This window comes from Pelophylax lessonae (genome assembly GCF_965119305.1).
Source record: "Pelophylax lessonae genome assembly, chromosome: 9".
Classification (NCBI taxonomy): Eukaryota; Metazoa; Chordata; class Amphibia; order Anura; family Ranidae; genus Pelophylax; species Pelophylax lessonae.
Genome location: NC_138776.1, coordinates 257,111,052 through 257,131,828, shown reverse-complemented (window position 1 = coordinate 257,131,828; position 20,777 = coordinate 257,111,052). Strand labels below are relative to the sequence as shown.

The 20,777-nt window shown below is 45.9% G+C and overlaps 2 protein-coding genes across 2 annotated transcripts in view; both read right to left on the bottom strand.

The window, feature by feature from the left end:
• LOC309564402 (uncharacterized protein) overlaps positions 1-20,777 on the bottom strand; it is an 880,901-nt gene that overhangs the window by 827,339 nt on the left and 32,785 nt on the right. The window contains 5 exon segments of the mRNA XM_082269030.1: positions 478-2,446; positions 15,269-15,505; positions 15,614-15,673; positions 15,782-16,660; positions 20,330-20,444. Coding sequence (XP_082125156.1) covers positions 478-2,446; positions 15,269-15,505; positions 15,614-15,673; positions 15,782-16,660; positions 20,330-20,444 — 3,260 coding nt within the window.
• LOC309562923 (oocyte zinc finger protein XlCOF29-like) lies at positions 4,958-5,700 on the bottom strand. Its single transcript, XM_082267253.1, has 2 exons — positions 5,582-5,700; positions 4,958-5,350 (listed from the first exon to the last, which is right to left on the bottom strand). The coding sequence occupies exons 1-2, from the start codon at positions 5,678-5,680 to the stop codon at positions 5,066-5,068; spliced, it is 384 nt and encodes a 127-aa protein (XP_082123379.1). The 5' UTR covers positions 5,681-5,700; the 3' UTR covers positions 4,958-5,065.

Sequence of the window (20,777 nt, the reverse complement as noted above, 5' to 3'; positions counted from 1 at the left end):
TCTCCTATTGATTTCAATGGGGTTCAGATTTGGCACCCAAATTTTAGACATGTTCTCCAAACCAAACCCAGGCATACTTGGATTGTCACTAATAAGTAATATGGAAGACGGAGTCAACATGACTGACAAGAAAAAGTTTACAATTTTCAACACACCCCAAGCTGTGCAGAAACATGACTAATCTCCAAGTGGCAGGGGCGAAACTTGTTGGAAGTGTGGCCTGGTTGGAGTCCAGGCTGAGGTTGCCACTTTCACACCCATCCTAGGGACCACATGGATGTGCGGTTAGAGGGTCCCTCCTTCTTGTCTTGATGTGCAGAAACAGAGCCAAGAACTGTATCAGGCCGCTCCAGCAGGTGAGTGTTCTCCGATGTCTAATTACATGTCCTGTCCAATGGAAGATGAACTGTGTGTTTAGGAAAGCTTCCTTTGTGAACATAACATTTCCCGCACTCTGAACAGGAATACCACGCTCACTGTGTGACATCTCCGGTAATAAATGAGGCTTCCTCTGTGAGTAAAACATTTCCCGCACTCTGAACAGGAATACCAACACTCACTGTGTGACATCTCTGGTGATAAATGAGGCTTCCTCTGTGAGTAAAACATTTCCCGCACTCTGAACAGGAATACGGACGCTCACCCGTGTGACTTCTCTGGTGTTGAAGAAGGCTTCCTTTCTGAGTAAAACACTTCCCGCACTCTGAACAGGAATACGGACGCTCACCCGTATGAGTTCTCTGGTGTTGAAGAAGGTGTCCTCTGTGAGCAAAACGTTTCCCACATTCTAAACAAGAATACCGACCCTCATCTGTGTGACCTTTCTGGTGTTGAGCAAGGCTTCCTTTCTGAGTGAAACATTTCCCGCACACTGAACAGGAATACGGACGCTCTCCTGTGTGACATCCCTGGTGTTGAAGAAGGCTTCTTTTCATGGTAAAACATTTCCCGCAATCTGAACAGGAATACGGACGCTCACCTGTGTGACTTCTCTGGTGAGCAACGAGGTTTCCTTTCCAAGTAAAACATTTCCCACACTCTGAACATGAAAACGGACGCTCACCCGTATGACTTCTCTGGTGATCAATGAGGTTTCCTTTTCGAGCAAAGCATTTCCCGCACTCTGAACATGAAAACGGACGCTCACCCATGTGACTTCTCTGGTGATAATCGAGGCTTCCTTTCTGAGTGAAACATTTCCCGCACTCTGAACATGAATACGGACACTCACCCGTGTGACTTTTCTGGTGTGTAAGAAGGCGTCCTCTGTGAGTGAAACATTTCCCGCACTCTGAACAAGAATATGGATGCTCACTTGTATGACATCTCTGGTGTCGAAGAAGGTTTGTTTTTAGACCGAAACATTTCCCGCACTCTGAACAGGAATACGGACGCTCACCTGTGTGACTTCTCTGGTGCGTAAGAAGATTTGTTTTTTGAGTGAAACATTTCCCACACTCGGAACATGAAAACGGACGCTCACCCGTGTGAATTCTCTGGTGTAATAGGAGGTCTCTTTTCTGAGAGAAACATTTCCCGCACTCTGAACATGAAAAAGGACGTTCACCTGTGTGACTTCTCAGATGTATTTGAAGATTTACCTTCCCATTGAAACATTTCCCGCACTCTGAACATGAATAAGGACGTTCGTCTGTGTGAGTTCTCTGGTGAGTAAGAAGGCTTTCTCTGTAAGTGAAACATTTCCCGCATTCTAAACAAGAAAATGGATGCTCACCAGTGTGACCCCTCTGGTGTTGAAGAAGGCCTGTTTTTTGAGTGAAACATTTCCCACACTCTAAACATGAAAAGGGACGCTCACCTGTGTGAATTCTCTGGTGTGTAAGAAGGTTTCCTCTGTGAGAGAAACCTTTTCCGCACTCTAAACAAGAATAAGGACGTTCACCGGTGTGACTTCTTTGGTGTATAACGAGGCTTGCTTTCGTACTGAAGCCTTTCCCGCACTCTGGACACAAATTTGTATTTGTACCCTTGTGACGTTTCTGGTGTGTGAGAAGTTTGCTTTCCTCAGTGAAAGATTTCCCGCACTCTGAACATGAAAAATTCACAACGATGTGAGTTTTAAGATGTAGAAGAAGTTCAGATTTTGTCTTAAAATATTTCCTGCACTCGAAACAAGATAATGAACTCTCTCCTATGGGAAATCCTTTGTGGGTTAGAGAAGACTCCTTGGGTATAGATGGAGGTGTTGATGAATCTGCACTGTGAGAATGGAGATGGATATCTGGAGTAACAGTATGTGATTGGTCAGAAGATTCCTCAGGATTGGAGGGATCCATTGATGTCTCCACATGGTATGGTCTGTGGTGTATAATTTGACTCATTTGGTTTACTTCCGAAGAATATTCAGCAATCTCATTATTTTCCACATCGTAATCTGGAGATGAAAAAATATCTCCCTCCGAGGTTTTCCTGACATGGAGTCCATCTGTTAGAAAGAAAAAATAAAATAAAAAGGAATTCACATTTTGCAGTCATCAATATTATATGAAAACATTAAAAAAATCAGATTAAGTACAATATACCAAACCAACTATGATACATGGAGTACCACTGATTGTACATTGATGGCATCGTTAGATTGAGGAATAGAGATGGACCTTTCATATGGTATATACAGTATATTCTCCACATTTGTTGGGAACATGACGTTATATTGAGGAATGGAGATGGACCTTTCATATGGTGTACAGTATCTCCTCCTCATTTGTTGGGAACATGACGTTATACTGAGGAATGGAGATGGACCTTTCATATGGTGTACAGTATCTCCTCATTTGTTGGGAACATGACGTTATATTGAGGAATGGAGATGGACCTTTCATATGGTGTACAGTATCTCCTCCTCATTTGTTGGGGAACATGACTTATATTGAGGAATGGAGATGGACCTTTCATATGGTGTACAGTATCTCCTCCTCATTTGTTGGGAACATGGCGTTATATTGAGGAATGGAGATGGACCTTTCATATGGTATATACAGTATATCCTCCTCATTTGTTGGGAACATGACGTTATATTGAGGAATGGAGATGGACCTTTCATATGGTGTACAGTATCTCCTCCTCATTTGTTGGGAACATGACGTTATATTGAGGAATGGAGATGGACCTTTCATATGGTGTACAGCATCTCCACCTCATTTGTTGGGAACATGACGTTATATTGAGGAATGGAGATGGACCTTTCATATGGTGTACAGTATCTCCACCTCATTTGTTGGGAACATGACGTTATATGGAGGAATGGAGATGGACCTTTCATATGGTGTACAGCATCTCCTCCTCATTGTTGGGAACACGACATTATTTTGAGGAATGGAGATGGTCCTTCCATGTGCTATACAGTATCTCCTCCTCATTTAATGGGTAGTGTGATGAATATTGATTGGGTGAACTCAATGGATTTCTTTTTTCAACCTTACTATGTAGTAATTAACAAAGACTTCATTCTTCTGGTAGGTAAGAAGACTTTTTTCAAATCAAACTGACATCTTAATTCGTCTGGTCAACCAATTATGAAGTATATCACTCTCATCTTACCATTGACTGTGGAGTTGCTCAAACTACATACCCTATACTAGTAGAAGAAAACTTAAACACTTTTTGCATTTCAAGTTTATCTAGTTGCACCTTCTGTGTTGCTCTCTCCTTTACAATAAAGTCTCCTCTTACCCGGTGATGTGAGGGGCGGCTGATTCTCCATCATGACGTCCTTGTAGAGATCCTTGTGTCCTTCTATATACTCCCACTCCTCCATGGAGAAATAGACAGTGACATCCTGACACCTTATAGGAACCTGACACACACAATGATACAGTCACCATCCAGACACATCCCTTGTCTGTTACTGGATAATGTCCCAGAATTCCCGGCACCGCTCACCTCTCCTGTCAGCAGCTCAATGATCTTGTTGGTGACTTCTAGGATCTTCTTCTTGCTGTTTCTCTCAAGATTCAGGAAGGTAGGTGGAGGCACCGTGATGTGGTTTTGTCTTTCTCTCATACTTGTAGACAAATGCAGAATTTTCCTCTTTGTAATACTCTCCAGAGATGTCTTCATAACTACAGCACAATTCTGTGATATACAACAATAAATAAAATATAAGAAACCTCCTCACCTTTTAAGACTTAAAGTGGAGTTCCACCCATTTTAGTGACTTTAGATGTATGTAATCCCCTTTAAAACGACTTTTACCAATGGAAAGTTTTTTTTTTTTTTGCTAGTAAATACCTTAATTTCTGCTTTATTTATCCTCTTCTCACTTCCGGGTCTGGTCAGCGATTACGTCATTCGGCGATTCGCAGTGTGTGCTGGGATGTATCTCAGGCCACGAAATCTCGCATTATTACACAGGATATGAGCTGTACTGCATGCTCTGCCCCGCCTCCGCCCGCCTCCTCTCAGTGAGCTGTACTGAATGTATTGTATTGAGGCCGTGCTCCGCCCCGCCTCCTCTCAGTGAGCGAGGACTGAAAGCATTATATCCTCACTGAGCTCACTGAGAGGAGGTGGGGCAGAGCAGGGGCAGAGCACGCAGTGCAGCTCATCTCCTGTGTAATAATGCGAGAATTCATGGCCTGAGATAAATCCCAGCACACACTGCGAATCGCCGAATGGCGTAATCGCCGACCAGACCCGGAAGTGAGAAGAGGATAAATAAAGCAGAAATGAAGGTATTTACTAGCAAAAAAAAACAAAAAAACTTTCCATTGGTAAAAGTCGTTTTAAAGGGGATTACATACATCTATGTAATCCAATTTATTAAAAATGGGTGGAACTCCACTTTAAGGTTAGTGTCCCATTATTAGAGATAGGGTGATGTCATATGATTCTACTAGTATCCTTCTTACCTCTGCAGTCAGCAGGTGGATGATCTCCAGGGTGAGATTCAATATCATCTCATTCAAGGAAATTTTATTTTTTCCTAATTTTCCATTATTCGTGGTCCGTTGATTCTCCATCATGACGTCCTTGTAGAGATCCTTGTGTCCTTCTAAATACTCCCACTCCTCCATGGAGAAATAGACAGTGACATCCTGACACCTTATAGGAACCTGACACACACAATGATACAGTCACCATCCAGACACATCCCTTGTCTGTTACTGGATAATGTCCCAGAATTCCCAGCACCGCTCACCTCTCCTGTCAGCAGATCAATGATCTTCTTAGTGGCTTCCAGAATCTTCTTCTTGTCACATAAAGGAGGCAGGGGCACGGCTGAAGAAACATTGATGTGTCTCGGGGCTCCTCTCCATCCTTCGGACACACAGTGATGTCTACTGGAAGTCACATACTCACCAGATGTCTTCTTCACTACTGTGTAATCCTATTGAAAGATATCATGAAAAATGTGAATGCTTTCTAAATTCATTCAGTGACTTTCCCAGAATCTCCCCCGTATCAGGTCACATCATCTTTACCTTATATATTCAGCACTTATTTACCAGTAAGATGATAGTATAATGATTCCAGAATGCCCCTCAGATCTCGGGTCAGATTTGTGTTTTATCAGTAGAGATAAAAATGACGTCATTTTACCCCTTAGAATTCTCCTCACCTCTCCGGTCAGCAGGTAGATGATCTCCAGGGTGAGGTCTAATATCTTCTCTGTCATGTGACTTTGGTCTTCTTCTATCGTCATCATTGATGTGGTCATGTGATCAGTACAGGAAACCCCTCTCTGTGGATACATAATAAACTGAGAATTTTCTGGACAGTACTGGAATGAATAATGTCTGCACAGAGTTCCTCCATAGTCCATACTACTTGTTATACCAGATCAGAGGTCTTTTTTATCAGCGTAACTGAAGAAAAACCATTGTTTTCTATTTGGAGGCTAAGAGCCGGTTCACACTGAGGCGACATCACCCCTTACTACTTCGGGGGCGACTTGTGCAGTCCTGTGCACCACGACCTCGGAGCGACTTGCAGGGACTTCACATAATGGAAGTCTATGCAAGTCGCTCCGAGGTCGTCCCGAAGTAGTACAGGACCCTTTTTCTAAGTCGGAGCGACTTGTGTCGCTCCTATTAGAACGGGTCCTGTAGCGGTCAATGGACCGCGAGGGAGCGCGACTTGTCAGGCTGACAAGTCGCCTGACAAGTCACGCTAGTGTGAATGGGGTCTAACTCCAACCAGAACATAATATTTACATTTGGATAGAGAGGAGAAGCCTCTACTGAGGTGGCAGGCAGAGCAAGGAATTAGAGCAAATTTCCTGATGGATGGACAGTTGAATAAATGGCTCTATATTTAGGATGTGTCTGGTCTATAAACCAGAAGCTTTGGATGGACAGTTGGGTAAATAGTTCTATATTTAGGATGTATCTGGTCTATAAACCAGAAGCTCTGGATGGACAGTTGGATAAATGGTTCTATATTTAGGATGTATCTGGTCTATAAACCAGAAGCTCTGGATGGACAGTTGGATAAATGGTTCTATATTTAGGATGTATCTGGTCTATAAACCAGAGGCTCTGGATGGACAGTTGGATAAATGGCTCTATATTTAGGATGTATCTGGTCTATAAACCAGAGGCTCTGGATGAACAGTTGGATAAATTTCTCTATATTTAGGATGTACAGGCAGTCTCCAAGTTACAAACAAGATAGGAACTGTAGGGGGGATATAACATATTATCTTATTACCTCCTTTGCTGCCAGTTCCAGCAATGTCTCCTCTATACTTCCTCCCGACTCACATTTCACCCAGATCGTCCCTCCTGAGCTTTACATCACTTCCTGTCTCTATAGCTCTACATTAAAGCCTCGTACACACGCAACGAATTTCCGCCGACCGGTCGTCCGTCTTTTGTCCAGAGTGGTGTCTGTTGGTTGGAATGTGCTCTAGACTGCACACGAATTGTCCCGCACGACAGAATTCTACTTCAGAAGTGATGTCATGTGTTGGATTGCTTTCTATGTGTTCTTTCATCTCTGAGCATGCCTAGTCTTGCTCATAAGATTTTTCCCCATCGAAATCTGTACTAATGAGATGAAAATCGGACGTGTTTTGACGGTCGACAAAAATTCTATAGCCTGCACACCTGGATTTTTTCGGCTGAAAAGTCGTAGTCGGTTGTCGGAAGCACCATACTAACAAGCTGAAAATCGGCAGATCGTTGGTCGGACAAAATTTCCCGGCCGAATTTTTACTCGTGTGTACGGGGCTTTAGGATGTATCCGGTCTATAAACCAGAGGCTCTGGATGGACAGTTGGATAAATGGTTCTATATTTAGGATGTATCTGGTCTATAAACCAGAGGCTCTGGATGGACAGTTAGATAAATGGTTCTATATTTAGGATGTATCTGGTCTATAAACCAGAGGCTCTGGATGGACAGTTGGATAAATGGTTCTATATTTAGGATGTATCTGGTCTATAAACCAGAGGCTCTGGGTGGACAGTTGGATAAATGGTTCTATATTTAGGATGTATTCGGTCTATAAACCAGAGGCTCTGGATGGACAGTTGGATAAATGGTTCTATATTTAGGATGTATCTGGTCTATAAACCAGAGGTTCTGGATGGACACTTGGATAAATGCTAAGTGAGTGTGCGTAAAAAAAGAAATGGCCTGGTCATTAAGGGGGTAAATCCTTCCGGGGGTGAAGTGATTACATAAAAAAAAAAATAGCTCAACTCAGATATAAATCTGGCCTAAAAAGGATAATAGTGCAAACTTGTAATAAATACCTCCTTCAGAAAACTTATCCCGAATAACCCAACACGATAAGAACGCTCCAGCACAAGAACCCAACACGATAAGAACGCTCCAGCACAAGATCTGAACACGATAAGAACGCTCCAGGATGGACAGGAAGGACGCTCAGCTTCTCTTGTTGTTAAACAACCATAACGACAGGAATGTAGTTCTTCCTGAAACGCCCACAGGGCGGGGAACCACACCCCCTCCACACAGGGGAACCACACCCCCTCCACACAGTCAGGTAAAGTTACTGGGCATGTGCAGACAGCAGCCAATAGAATGAGAGGACTTGGCTGTGACTGTGGGGGGATGGGGGCAGAATTGACTCCTTATGCTGGCCATACACTAGCCGAAATATCGGGCAAACTCATTTTCGAAAAACGAATACGTGGTCCTGAGAGCAGACGATCGTGCCATCATGTAATGACCGAATTTCGAAGGATAAATCGTTCAATGGACATAAATAAATTCAGTTTGTCACATATGCCTAGTGCAAACAGGTCGGCCGAGAAACACATTAACCTTTCAATTCATCGTTTCGTTTTATCGATCGGCCGGCAGATTTTGAAAACTGTTCCTTCGATTTTTCGGCTCTAAAAAGTTGAAAACGATTTTCTATTTGTGCCCATTAACTGGATGAAAAACGGACGATTGGACCGAATGACAGATTTTAGAACGATTTTTCGGCAGGTGTATGGCCAGCATTAGTTACATAACGAGCGATCGACTGGATCTGGATGACAGTGGGACACAGGCTGTATAATAGGGGGGACACAGACTGTATAATAGGGGGGACACAGACTGTATAATAGGGGGGACACAGGCTGTATAATAGGGGGGCACAGGCTCTATAATAGGGGGACACAGGCTATATAATAGGGGGGCACAGGCTGTATAATAGGGGGACACAGGCTGTATAATAGGGGGGGACACAGGCTGTATAATAGGGGGGCACAGGCTGTATAATAGGGGGGGACACAGGCTGTATAATAGGGGGGCACAGGCTGTATAATAGGGGGGGGCACAGGCTGTATAATAGGGGGGACACAGACTGTATAATGGGGGGGGGGGCACAGACTGTATAATAGGGGGGCACAGGCTGTATAATAGGGGGGGACACAGACTGTATAATAGGGGGGACACAGACTGTATAATAGGGGGGCACAGGCTGTATAATGGGGGGGGCACAGGCTGTATAATAGGGGGGGGGCACAGGCTGTATAATAGGGGGGACACAGACTGTATAATAGGGGGGGCACAGACTGTATAATAGGGGGGACACAGACTGTATAATAGGGGGGGGGGGACACAGGCTGCCTGATGGGGGGACACAGGCTGCATGATGGGGGGACACAGGCTGTATAATAGGGGGGACAGAGGCTGTACAATAGGGGGGACACAGACTGCATGATGGGGGACACAGACTGTATAATAGGGGGGACACAGACTGTATAATAGGGGGGACACAGGCTGCCTGATGGGGGGACACAGGCTGCATGATGGGGGGACACAGGCTGTATAATAGGGGGGACACAGGCTGTATAATAGGGGGGACACAGACTGCATGATGGGGGACACAGGCTGCATGATGGGGGGACACAGGCTGTATAATAGGGGGGACAAAGGCTGTATAATAGGGGGGACACAGGCTGCATGATGGGGGGACACAGGCTGCATGATGGGGGACAGGCTGTATAATAGGGGGGACACAGGCTGCATGATGGGGGACACAGGCTGCATAATGGGGGGACACAGGCTGCATGATGGTGGGGACACAGGCTGCATGATGGCGGGGGACACAGGCTGCATAATAGGGGGGACACAGGCTGCATGATGGGGGGACAGGCTGCATAATAGGGGGGGCACAGGCTGCATGATGGGGGGGACACAGGCTGCATGATGGCGGGGGACACAGGCTGCATGATGGGGGGGACACAGGCTGCATGATGGGGGGGGACACAGGCTGCATGATGGGGGGGGACACAGGCTGCATGATGGGGGGGACACAGGCTGCATGATGGGGGGGGACAGGCTGCATGATGGGGGGGGGACATAGGCTGCATGATTGGGGGAGACACAGGCTGCATGTTGGGGGGGACACAGGCTGCATGATGGGGGGACACAGGCTTCGTGATGGGGGGGGACACAGGCTGCATGATGGCAGGGACACAGGCTGCATGATAGTGGGGGACATAGGCTGCATGACAGTGGGGGACACAGGCTGCATGATGGGGGAGGGGCACAGGCATGTAAGGGGTTATTTCAGTTGAGTTGTGCTCAGCAAGGAAACTGATTGGAGGAGACGATCCAGCACCCAGCGTTTGACAAAGATGAGAGGAGACAGCTATATCATTTTCCTCGACCTCCAATAGAATGTTATGTACAGCCGACCCCCGCGGGGGCGTGTCATTTTTGGGTGGCAGGGCTGGACGCAGTGCTCCTGCTGACGTCACGAGAGAGCTGCCACTCCTCTCCGTCAGCGCTCCGCTCCGTTGTAAAATTTTCCTCGACCCAAGAATATCTTCTGCACATGCGCACTGGTGAGGCAACACCAGTCTTTCAATGACGTGGCCCCGCCGGAATTTACGCTGTTTTTTTTGGCTATGTAACTGTCTTTTTCTAGTTATTTCTACAAAATAATAAAATTCAAGTGAAAGATAAAGTGGAGAAATTTCTTGAAGACCCCCATACCTGTATATAGTCATGTTCATCTTTAGTAAATGACGTCACCCAGGAGACTCCACCAGCCTGTGACGTGACCGGTGCAGACATCAACCTCGCTGGATGACGTGATTGACAGTCGATATACATATTGGAACTTTTTCTTTTATTAAAGGTTTAGTCAAAAACTTTGCTTGTTTTGTTTTCTGTTTACATCTTTTTTTTTTTGTGAATGAGTAGGGGTGCAATGTATAATTTACTCGATCACATGAGGGGGGTGGTATCTGGTTGCTGGCTCATTGTTAAAGGAGGCTTTCAGACTCCAAGAACACCCCCTGTTTGAAGACCCCCACAAGCCCTAAGCCAAGGTTGTAGAGAAGAAGCCCATGTCCTCACCAACATGGGAACAAAGTGCTTTGCTAGGTACGTGCCCCACATGTTGAAAGTATGTGACCTCGTCAGGGGCGGACTATGAACTCATGGAGTCCCCGGGCAAGAGGAGATCATGTGGTCCCCTGTGTCCCTGACCACACACAAGTTACACCCACACAAAGCCCCGTCTATATATTGCAGCTCAGCTGCATAGATGGGGCATTTAAATATCTACTGCAGCATGGCCTGAATGGTAGTTCCCACCCAGCTTCTTTTTGTAGAAGATTGAGGAGAGATAGGAATAGGAGGGAGAGAGCGTAGGGGGAAGAGAGAGCGGGGGTGAGGGGGGAGAGAAGGAGGGTAAAAGAGATGGAGGTAGGGTGAGACAGAGAAGGAGGGTAAAAGAGAGGGAGGGTGAGAGAGAAGGAGGGTGAGAGAGAGCGAGAGGGTGGAAGAGAGAGAGGGTGTGGGAGAAAAAGGAAGGGTGAGGGAGAGAAGGAGGGTGAGAGAGAATGGGAGGGTGGGAGAGAGAATGGGAGGGTGAGGGAGAGAAGGAGGATGTGAGAGAACGGGAGGGTGGGAGAGAGAGGGAGGGTAAGGGAGAGAAGGAGGATGTGAGATAGGAGGGTGAGAGAGAGAGAAGGAGGGTGAGAGAGAGCGGGAGGGTGGAAGAGAGAGAGAGGGTGTGGGAGAAAAAGGAAGGGTGAGGGAGAGAAGGAGGGTGAGAGAGAATGGGAGGGTGAGGGAGAGAAGGAGGATGTGAGAGAACGGGAGGGTGGGAGAGAGAATGGGAGGGTGAGGGAGAGAAGGAGGATGTGAGAGAACGGGAGGGTGGGAGAGAGAATGGGAGGGTGAGGGAGAGAAGGAGGATGTGAGAGAACGGGAGGGTGGGAGAGAGAACGGGAGGGTGGGAGGATGAGGGAGAGAAGGAGGGTGAGAGAGAGAGGGAGAGAGAGTAGGAGGGTGGAAGAGAGAGAGGGAGGGTGAGGGAGAGAAGGACGATGTGAGATAGAAGGAGGGTGAGAGAGAACAGGAGGGTGTGGGAGAAAAAGGAAGGGTGAGGGAGAGAAGGAGGGTGAGAGAGAAGGAGGGTGAGATAGAGAAGGAGGGTGAGGGAGAGAAGGGCGATGTGAGAGAGAAGGAGGGTGAGATAGAGAAGGAGGGTGAGAGAGAATGGGAGGGTGGGAGAGAGAGGGAGGGTGAGGGAGAGAAGGGCGATGTGAGAGAGAAGGAGGGTGAGATAGAGAAGGAGGGTGAGAGAGAGAAGGAGGATGAAAGAGAGCGGGATGGTTGAAGAGAGCGGGAGGGTGGAAGAGAGAGGGTGTGGGAGAAAAAGGAAGGGTGAGGGAGAGAAGGAGGGTAAGAGAGAATTGGAGGGTGGAAGAGAGAGGGGGTTGCAGAGACAGGGAGGGTGAGGGAGAGAAGGAGGGTGTGAGAGAGAGAGGGAGGGTAAAAGGGAGGGGGTGAAACAGAGAGAGGGTGAGGAAGAGAGAAGTGAGAGAGAAAGTGGGGGCGAGAAAGAGGAGGGGTGGGAGAGAGGGGTGGTGAAAAGAGAGAGAGAAGGGTGAAAGAGAGGGGGTTGAGAGAGAGAGAGGAGGCATGGGGGGAGGGGGGTGGGCCATGGGTACTTGTGTAGAGGGCAGCACTCAGTCAGTGAGCCATTGTCGGTAGTGAGTAGTGCGGTGTGGCCCCAGGGGCTGTACCCCAGCTCAGGCATAGCAGAGGCTTTTCCCTGCCACATAGCCCAGAGTCAGGCGGAGAAACAAAAAGAGAGGTAGGGGAAGCAGAGCCCAGACTGGACAGACAGTGTGATCAGATCTAGCCCAGAGAGGAAGGGACATGAGTTGAGTTGTCTCCAGACACAGCAAAGGACAATGGGTGGGTTCTGTCCTCATCACGGGACCCCTCACCTGTGGAGGAGCCATGCACCGCAAGAGTGTATACTGTCCTCAGTCATACAGACTGTGCCCTCCATGAACACACCGCCCACAACCCATGTCAGCCTGCTCCTCTTCACCTTGACCCTTTCCATATGAAGGAGGATTTGAGTGAAGTCTAGGACAGGAGCCTCTCATGCCCCCACCAGCACCTGAGTCCTCTCCCAGCACTGCATCAACCACCGGCAGGGATGGACGGACTGAGCCTCTCATGGGGCCCCCTACTGACCCCAGGCCCTCGGGCAGTGCCCCAGGACCTCGTATAGTAGGGGTTGTAGAGAAGAAGCCCTTGTCCTCACCAACATGGAACAAGGTGCTTAGCTAGGTACGTGCCCCACATGTCTAAAGCATGTGACCTCGTATAGTTCAGGATGGGGGAGTGAAAGCCCGCTTCCCTTTCCTGGCCTGCCAGGTTGCATGCTCAGATAAGGGTCTGGTATGGATTTTTGGGGAATCCTACAATTTGTTTTTTATTTTTGTTTGGGTTGTCCCCTTAAAATCAATGCCAGACCAGAATTAGTGGGGAAGCCCATGGCATTTTTTGGTGCTAAAGTCCATGTTTTTTTATTCAAGTTTTGCGTTATTTTTTTGAAAATGAGTTTTATTGATTTTGCATAAAAATACAAAACATAAAGAGGCAAAACACGCCCTAGCAGGGGCCATTACCTCCGTACAAAAATATCAAATTACAAACAGTAACAGCCTACACGGCAACATAGTATGAAGTAGGGACACCTATTCGAAAAAGTATGTAAGCATAGGACACACCCCTGACACGCCCCCATAAAGGAGACTTCTACAAAAAAAAATGATTGGTTGAACCCACAACCCCCAAATGATTGGTTGAACCCCAAAAGTGCTTTTTTATCACTACTATTCCTTTATATTGGCTTTTGAAAAACGCAGCAATTTAGAAATTAGATGAAAGGTTTAGGACCTTGCATTTTATAAACAACTATATAGATCAGACCAAATTGTGGAGGAAAGAGGCACTTTGTTCCAAATTTAGGGACAGTCCCTCTAATTGAGGGATGGTCCCTCAAAACCAGGGACAGCTCCTCAAAATCAGGGACAGTCCCTGAAAATCCAGGACAGACCCTCAAAATCAAGGACAGTCCCTCAAAATCAGGAACAGTCCCTCAAAACCTGGCACAGTCCCTCAACATCTGCAACAGCCCCTCAAAATCAAGGATAGTCCCTCAAAACCTGAGACAGTCCCTCAAAATACTGGACAGCCCCTCAAAATCAAGGATAGTCCCTCAAAACCTGAGACAGTCCCTCAAAATCAAGGATAGTCCCTCAAAATCCTGGACAGCCCCTCAAGATCAAGGACAGTCCCTAAAAATCCGGGACAGTTGGAAGCTATGAGTATGGCGCATGTTTTTTTTTGCAAAGACGAGTCATGGAAGGAGTATCTAGGCCAGGGGTCTCAAACTGGCGGCCCTCCAGCTGTCGCGGAACTACAAGTCCCATCATGCCTCTGCCAATGGGAGACATGCTTGTAACTGTCAGCCTTGGTAACTGTTGTTCTGCAACAGCTGGAGGGCCACCAGTTTGAGAGCCCTGATCTAGACCCACGTGGGAGCTCGTGGAACCTGAGAATCACAATCAGTCATCTAGTTGTCCATAGGGGTATCTGTAGAGGGGCTCGCGGTTTGCATTTCTAATGTTTCACTTTGAGCATGACTGAAATCACCTGAGGGGTTATTTACTAAAACTGGATTGTGCAAAATCAGGCGCAGTTCTGCATAGAAACCAATCAGCGTTCAGGTCTTATTATCAAAGCTCAATTAAACAAGCTGAAGTTAGAAGCTGATTGGCTACCATGCACAGCTGCACCAGATTCCGACTTGCTCCAGTTTTAGTAAATCCACGCCACTGTTCCAGCAAAATAAAATTTAATGTACATGTCCTCCAGGGCTCTGCCCTTCCCCTATGCCATTTATTGACAATTCATTACCTTTTAGCCTAGAAAAGTATCGACAGAACTGTTTTTTTTTTTTTTTTTTAATATTCGTCTCCTATTGATTTCAATGGGGGTTCAGATTTGGCACCCAAATTTTAGTCATGTTCTCCGAACCAAACCCAGGCATACTTGGATTGTCACTAATAATTAATATAGAAGACGGGGTCAACATGACTGCCAAGAAAAAGTTTATAATTTCCAACAAACCCCAATCTGTGCAGAAACATGACTAATCTCCAAGGGGCAGAACGAAACGCGTTGGGCGCGTGGCCTGGTTGGAGTCCAGGCTGAGGTTTTCACTTTCACTCCCATCCTAGGGACCACATGGATGTGCTGTTACAGGGACCCTCCTTTTTGTCTTGATGTGCAGAGCCAGGAACGGTATCAGGCCGCTCCAGCAGGTGAGTGTTCTCCGATGTCTAATTAGATGTCCTGTCCAATGGAAGATGAATAGGGACTGTGCGACTTCTCTGGTGTTTAAGAAAGCTTTATTTCCCGCACTCTGAACAGGAATACCAACGCTCACTGTGTGACATCTCCAGTGATAAATGAGGCTTCCTCTGTGAGTAAAACATTTCCCGCACTCTGAACAGGAATACAGACGCTCATTGTGTGACTTCTCTGGTGTCTAAGAAGGCTTCCTCTGTGAGCGAAACATTTCCCACACTCTAAACAAGAATATGGGCGCTCACCCGTGTGACTTCTCTGGTGTTGAAGAAACCTTGATTTTTGAGTGAAACATTTCCCGCACTCTGAACATGAAAACGGACACTCACCCGTGTGACTTTTCTGGTGTGTAAGAAGGCTTCCTCTGTAAGTGAAGCATTTCCCACATTCTAAACAAAAATAAGGAGGCTCGCCCCTGTGACTTCTCTGGTGTTGAAGAAGCCCTGATTTTTGAGTGAAACATTTCCCACACTCTGAACAGGAATACTGACGCTCACCTGTGTGACATCTCAGGTGTCGAAGAAGGGTTTTTTTTTGAGCGAAACATTTCCCGCACTCTGAACAGCAATACGGACGCTCACCAGTGTGACATCTCTGGTGCGTAAGAAGGTTTGTTTTGTAAGTGAAACATTTCCCGCACTCTGAACATGAATACGGACGCTCACCTGTGTGAATTCTCTGGTGTAATAAGAGTTCTCCTTTCCGAGAGCAACATTTCCCGCACTCTGAACATGAATAAGGACGTTCACCTGTGTGACTTCTCAGATGTATTCGAAGGCTTACCTTCCCCTTGAAACATTTCCCGCACTCTGAACATGAATAAGGACGTTCGTCTGTGTGACTTCTCAGGTGAGCAACAAGGCTTTCTCTGTAAGTGAAACATTTCCCGCATTCTAAACAAGAATATGGACGCTCACCCGTGTGACTTCTCTGGTGCGTAAGAAAGTTTCCTCTGCGAGTGAAACATTTTCCGCAATCTAAACAAGAAAAAGGACGTTCACCGGTGTGACTTCTTTGGTGTATACCGAGGTTTCCTTTCGTACTGAAGTGTTTCCCGCACTCTGAGCACGTATTTGTATTTTTACGATTGTGACTTTTCTGGTGTGTAAGAAGTTTGCATTGCTCAGTGAAAGATTTCCCGCACTCCGAACATGAAAAATTCACAACGATGTGAGTTTTAAGATGTAGAAGAAGTTTTGATTTTGTCTTAAAATATTTCTTGCACTCCAAACAAGATAACGACCTCTCTCCTATGGGAAATCCTTCATGGGTTAGAGAAGACTCCTTGGGTATAGATGGAGGTGTTGATGAATCTTCACTGTGAGAATGGAGATGGATATCTGGAGTAACAGTATGTGATTGGTCAGAAGATTCCTCAGGATTGGAGGGATCCATCGATGTCTCCACATGGTGTGGTCTGTGGTGTATAATTTGACTCATTTGGTTTACTTCCGGAGAATATTCAGAAATCTCATTATTTTCCACATCGTAATCTGGAGATGAAAAAATATCTCCCTCCGAGGTTTTCCTGACATGGAGTCCATCTGTTAGAAAGCAAAATTAAAATAAAAAGGAATTCACATTTTGCAGTCATCAATATTATATGAAAACATTAAAAAATCTGATTAAGTACAATATACCAAACCAACTATGATACATGGAGTACCACTGATTGTACATTGATGGCATTGTTATATTGAGGAATGGAGATGAACCTTTCATATGGTGTACAGTATCTCCTCCTCATTTGTTGGGAACATGACGTTATATTGAGGAATGGAGATGGACCTTTCATATGGTGTACAGTATCTCCTCCTCATTTGTTGGGAACATGACGTTATATTGAGGAATGGAGATGGACCTTTCATATGGTGTACAGTATCTCCTCCTCATTTGTTGGGAACATGACGTTATATTGAGGAATAGAGATGGACCTTCCATATGGTGTACAGTATCTCCTCCTCATTTGTTGGGAACATGACGTTATATTGAGGAATAGAGATGGACCTTTCATATGGTGTACAGTATCTCCACCTCATTAGTTGGGAACATGACGTTATATTGGGGAATGGAGATGGACCTTTCATATGGTGTACAGTATCTCCTCCTCATTTGTTGGGAACATGACGTTATATTGAGGAATAGAGATGGACCTTCCATATGGTGTACAGTACCTCCTCCTCATTTGTTGGGAACATGACGTTATATTGAGGAACGGAGATGGACCTTTCATATGGTGTACAGTATCTCCTCCTCATTTGTTGGGAACATGACGTTATATTGAGGAATGGAGATGGACCTTTCATATGGTGTACAGTATCTCCTCCTCATTTGTTGGGAACATGACGTTATATTGAGGAACGGAGATGGACCTTTCATATGGTGTACAGTATCTCCTCATTTGTTGGGAACATGATGTTATACTGTATTGGGGAATGGATCTTTGGATCAGTCTGTCTTCAACGGTACTCTAATACATTGATAGTCCACTGGACCCACACTTATTATAATTGATTATATGTACACCCTTTTTCAGATTATCACTTATCCTAAGGCACCCCCTTGGTACTATCTACACCAGACTTTGGAATTGCGTTATTCCTGCCTGGACTGTGGTTCCATCATCCCCGTTCGTGCTTGGGTTTCTCTGCACCTCAGCCCCGGGGGAGATCATGCCTCTGATGCCGTCACTTCCCCTCCTAGGCTGGGTTTCATTTCTCTTGTGCCCTATTGACCTTGAGATGATTAAGGTATAAGGTTTTGTACAGATCCCGAAAATTATATTTTCATTACATATGTTCTGGTGCAATAATGTCTAAATCCCTTTCTTCTTCTTTAGATACTTTATAAGCATCCAATACTCCTGATGAATGGACGGAGGTCCAAGAAACGCGTCGAGATTACACAAAAACTTGGATGCAATAATTTATTCTAATATTTTTATATAATTTATTTATTCTCTTATTCTAATTATTTATGAATTGATATATACAGTGTTTCCATATTGGAATTAATTTGTAAAGACCCTATGTGAGATCCTAGTATATTGTATTTATATTCCCATATGAATTGTATACTGTTTAACATTAATTGTCTACCAGAATGTATGAACTGTATTACTGTATGTCTTATAGAATAAATATTCTTTTTCTTCATTTCATGCCTCCTTTAAAGTCCTGGTAGTTCTTTCCTTTCTTGCATACATTATAGGGATGGAGGCTACTTAACTATATTCTATGTGGCAGATCGAAACTCTGTTTTTCCTTTCATATAGTGTACAGTATCTCCTCCTCATTTGTTGGTTACATGACTTCATACTGAGGAATGGAGATGAACATTTCATATTCGCTCGCAGCACTCCATAGAAACTGCCCTACTAAAACTCACTAATAATTTACTAACTGCTAAAACCAATGGCCACTACTCCATACTCCTACTACTTGACCTCCCTGCAGCCTTTGATACTGTTGACCACCCACTCCGTCTCAATAAACTCTGTTCCCTTGGCCTCCAGGATTCTGCTCTATCCCGGTTCTGCTCCTACCCATTACAGTGCTCCTTCAGCGTTACCTACAACTCTGCCTCTCCACTCCCTCTTTCTGTAAAGTCCCCCCCCCCCAAGGCTCTCTTCTTTGACCCCTTCTCTTCTCTATCTACACCTCCTTCCTTGTGTGGCACCCTTGTCATAAGCAGGGCTGCTAGTAAATTTAGATGTGCTAGGTAGTAGCTAGCCTAGCTGAATTTTTAGTTCTGTGGTCACTGGATTTCCTCCTAATCCTGGTTGGGCTGTAGTTCTCCCTTCTGTCAGTAGGTGGCACTGTTGCCTTTGACATTGACTGTGTGTGACGAGACCAATCTCGCCACTGGGCGTTGGAGAAGCCTGATTGCTCGCCTCCTGCAAGGTGACCATGGACCCTCTCTCATCAGCCCATGCTAAACGTAAACCCCATGGCAATTTGACTGTGTTTGTGGCATCTGAGCGCTGTTTGGATTGGATATGTTGAGCGCTCAGATCCGGGCTATCTGGGGATGGGTTGAATGTAGGGGTTCTGTTCAGTAGACTGGGAGTTATGCATTTTTGTGTCTTTTTGTGTTTCTTTAACCAATGTGGCTAATGGAGTCTTGCCTCTATCCTGGAAGCTAAAACGTATTCCTGTAAACTGTAAGGAACAGGAAGTCAACTCCTAATATGGTCATCCCAGGAAGTTCTGAGGAGACAGACTGTCTAAGGTGGCTCCCCATTCACCTTTTGTCAGGTGTGCTAATGACCTGACCTGTTGTCTGCTAAGGGAGGTATTGACACTCAGAGTGATGTGTATTGAGGGCTCGTTAGGGAACCATTGTTCTGTGTCTGACTATAGTTTACATTGATTACCCCCTGGGGCATCTGTCTCCTTGCATTGGTCAAAGATATCTGACCAATCCCTGTTGACTCATTTTCAAGTCCTCATTTGCATGGGCTGGAGAGGACCTTATTGGGAACTGCAAGTACTTTACAATTGACCAATGGGAAAGCGGTTGTTGGGGGAAGGATGTTCCAATTTCTGTATAAAAGTGTGCTGTGTTCTTCCAATAAATGTTGTTGTTGTTCCTGTTTTACCCTCAACTCAGAGCTTTGTCTCGTTTAAGGGGGAATCTGCTGCAGGGATTGCTATGGTCTTCCATACTCCCTTAGAGAATCACTAAGCTCTTGTAAGAGCTTATGTAAGAGCTTGTTCTGCTGCACTCTCTGGGGAAAGAAAGGTTCACCCACAGGAACCTGGAGCCTTGTCGTTGGTCCAGGGTGGGTAGGAGATGCCAAGATCCTAACCAAGCTGCGGCGGTTCGTGGAGTCTGAAGTGCTTACGGTGTCTGGTGGAGTGCTTGGAGCCCTCGGGAAGCACTAGGAGCATCTGTCAACGGAGGTACCTGCTCAGGGGTGCCCTGTTCCGTAACACTGTGATTTATCACTTTAATCAGGTTATGAATATGTATGTTTCTCTCAGCCAATCACACCGGTAGCGGAGCATCCTGGGAAAGACTATTTATTTGGAGGAAGTCAGATGATCTGTCTCTTACCACCCAAACGCCTGTCTGGGGTGGGTGTGTGTGCAATTGCTGCTGCTGGATAGGCCTGAGGCCTGGGGCCTAGCCATGTGCTTGGGGCTCTGCAGGGGAGAGCCTGTACACTGCTTGGAAGAGTAAAGGAAGGATGGAGACCTGAGATGAAGTACCAGAGGTGACTCCGCCATATGATGGAGAGTCTGGGAAAGTGTCGAGAAGGAAACATCCACGGAATTCCTGCACTTTGCATGAGTTACCTGCCCTTGCTATAGGAGACAGATGCTTCTACAGAGTACAGATTGCTACAAGAGACTGGACCCAGGGGAGAGGAGTTGCCTCCCAGGTCAGTCTAAGCTTAAAGGTTCTTTTCCTGTACTGCTGTCTGTCTATACTTCATTTTTTTGTGTAAGTAATCTGCCAATCTGCCATTTTTCACTAAGGGGGTCCTGTGCCCCACCCCTCTCTCCCATATTTTTGTTCCTGTTGTGAGAAATAAACTTCTTCTTTAACCACTTAAGCCCCGGAAGATTTTACCCCCTTCCTGACCAGGGCCTATTTTGCAATTCGGCACTGCGTGACTTTAATGGACAATTGCGCAGTCGCGCGACGCTGTACCCA

What these genes read in the sequence shown, in the direction of transcription:
- LOC309562923 (XM_082267253.1), bottom strand. Translation starts at nt 5,680, where the DNA reads ATGACCACATCAATGATGACGATAGAAGAAGACCAAAGTCACATGACA. An exon ending in TCTACCTGCTGACCGGAGAG is followed by an intron (nt 5,351 to 5,581) that starts GTGAGGAGAATT and finishes ATCTTTCAATAG; the next exon opens with GATTACACAGTAGTGAAGAA.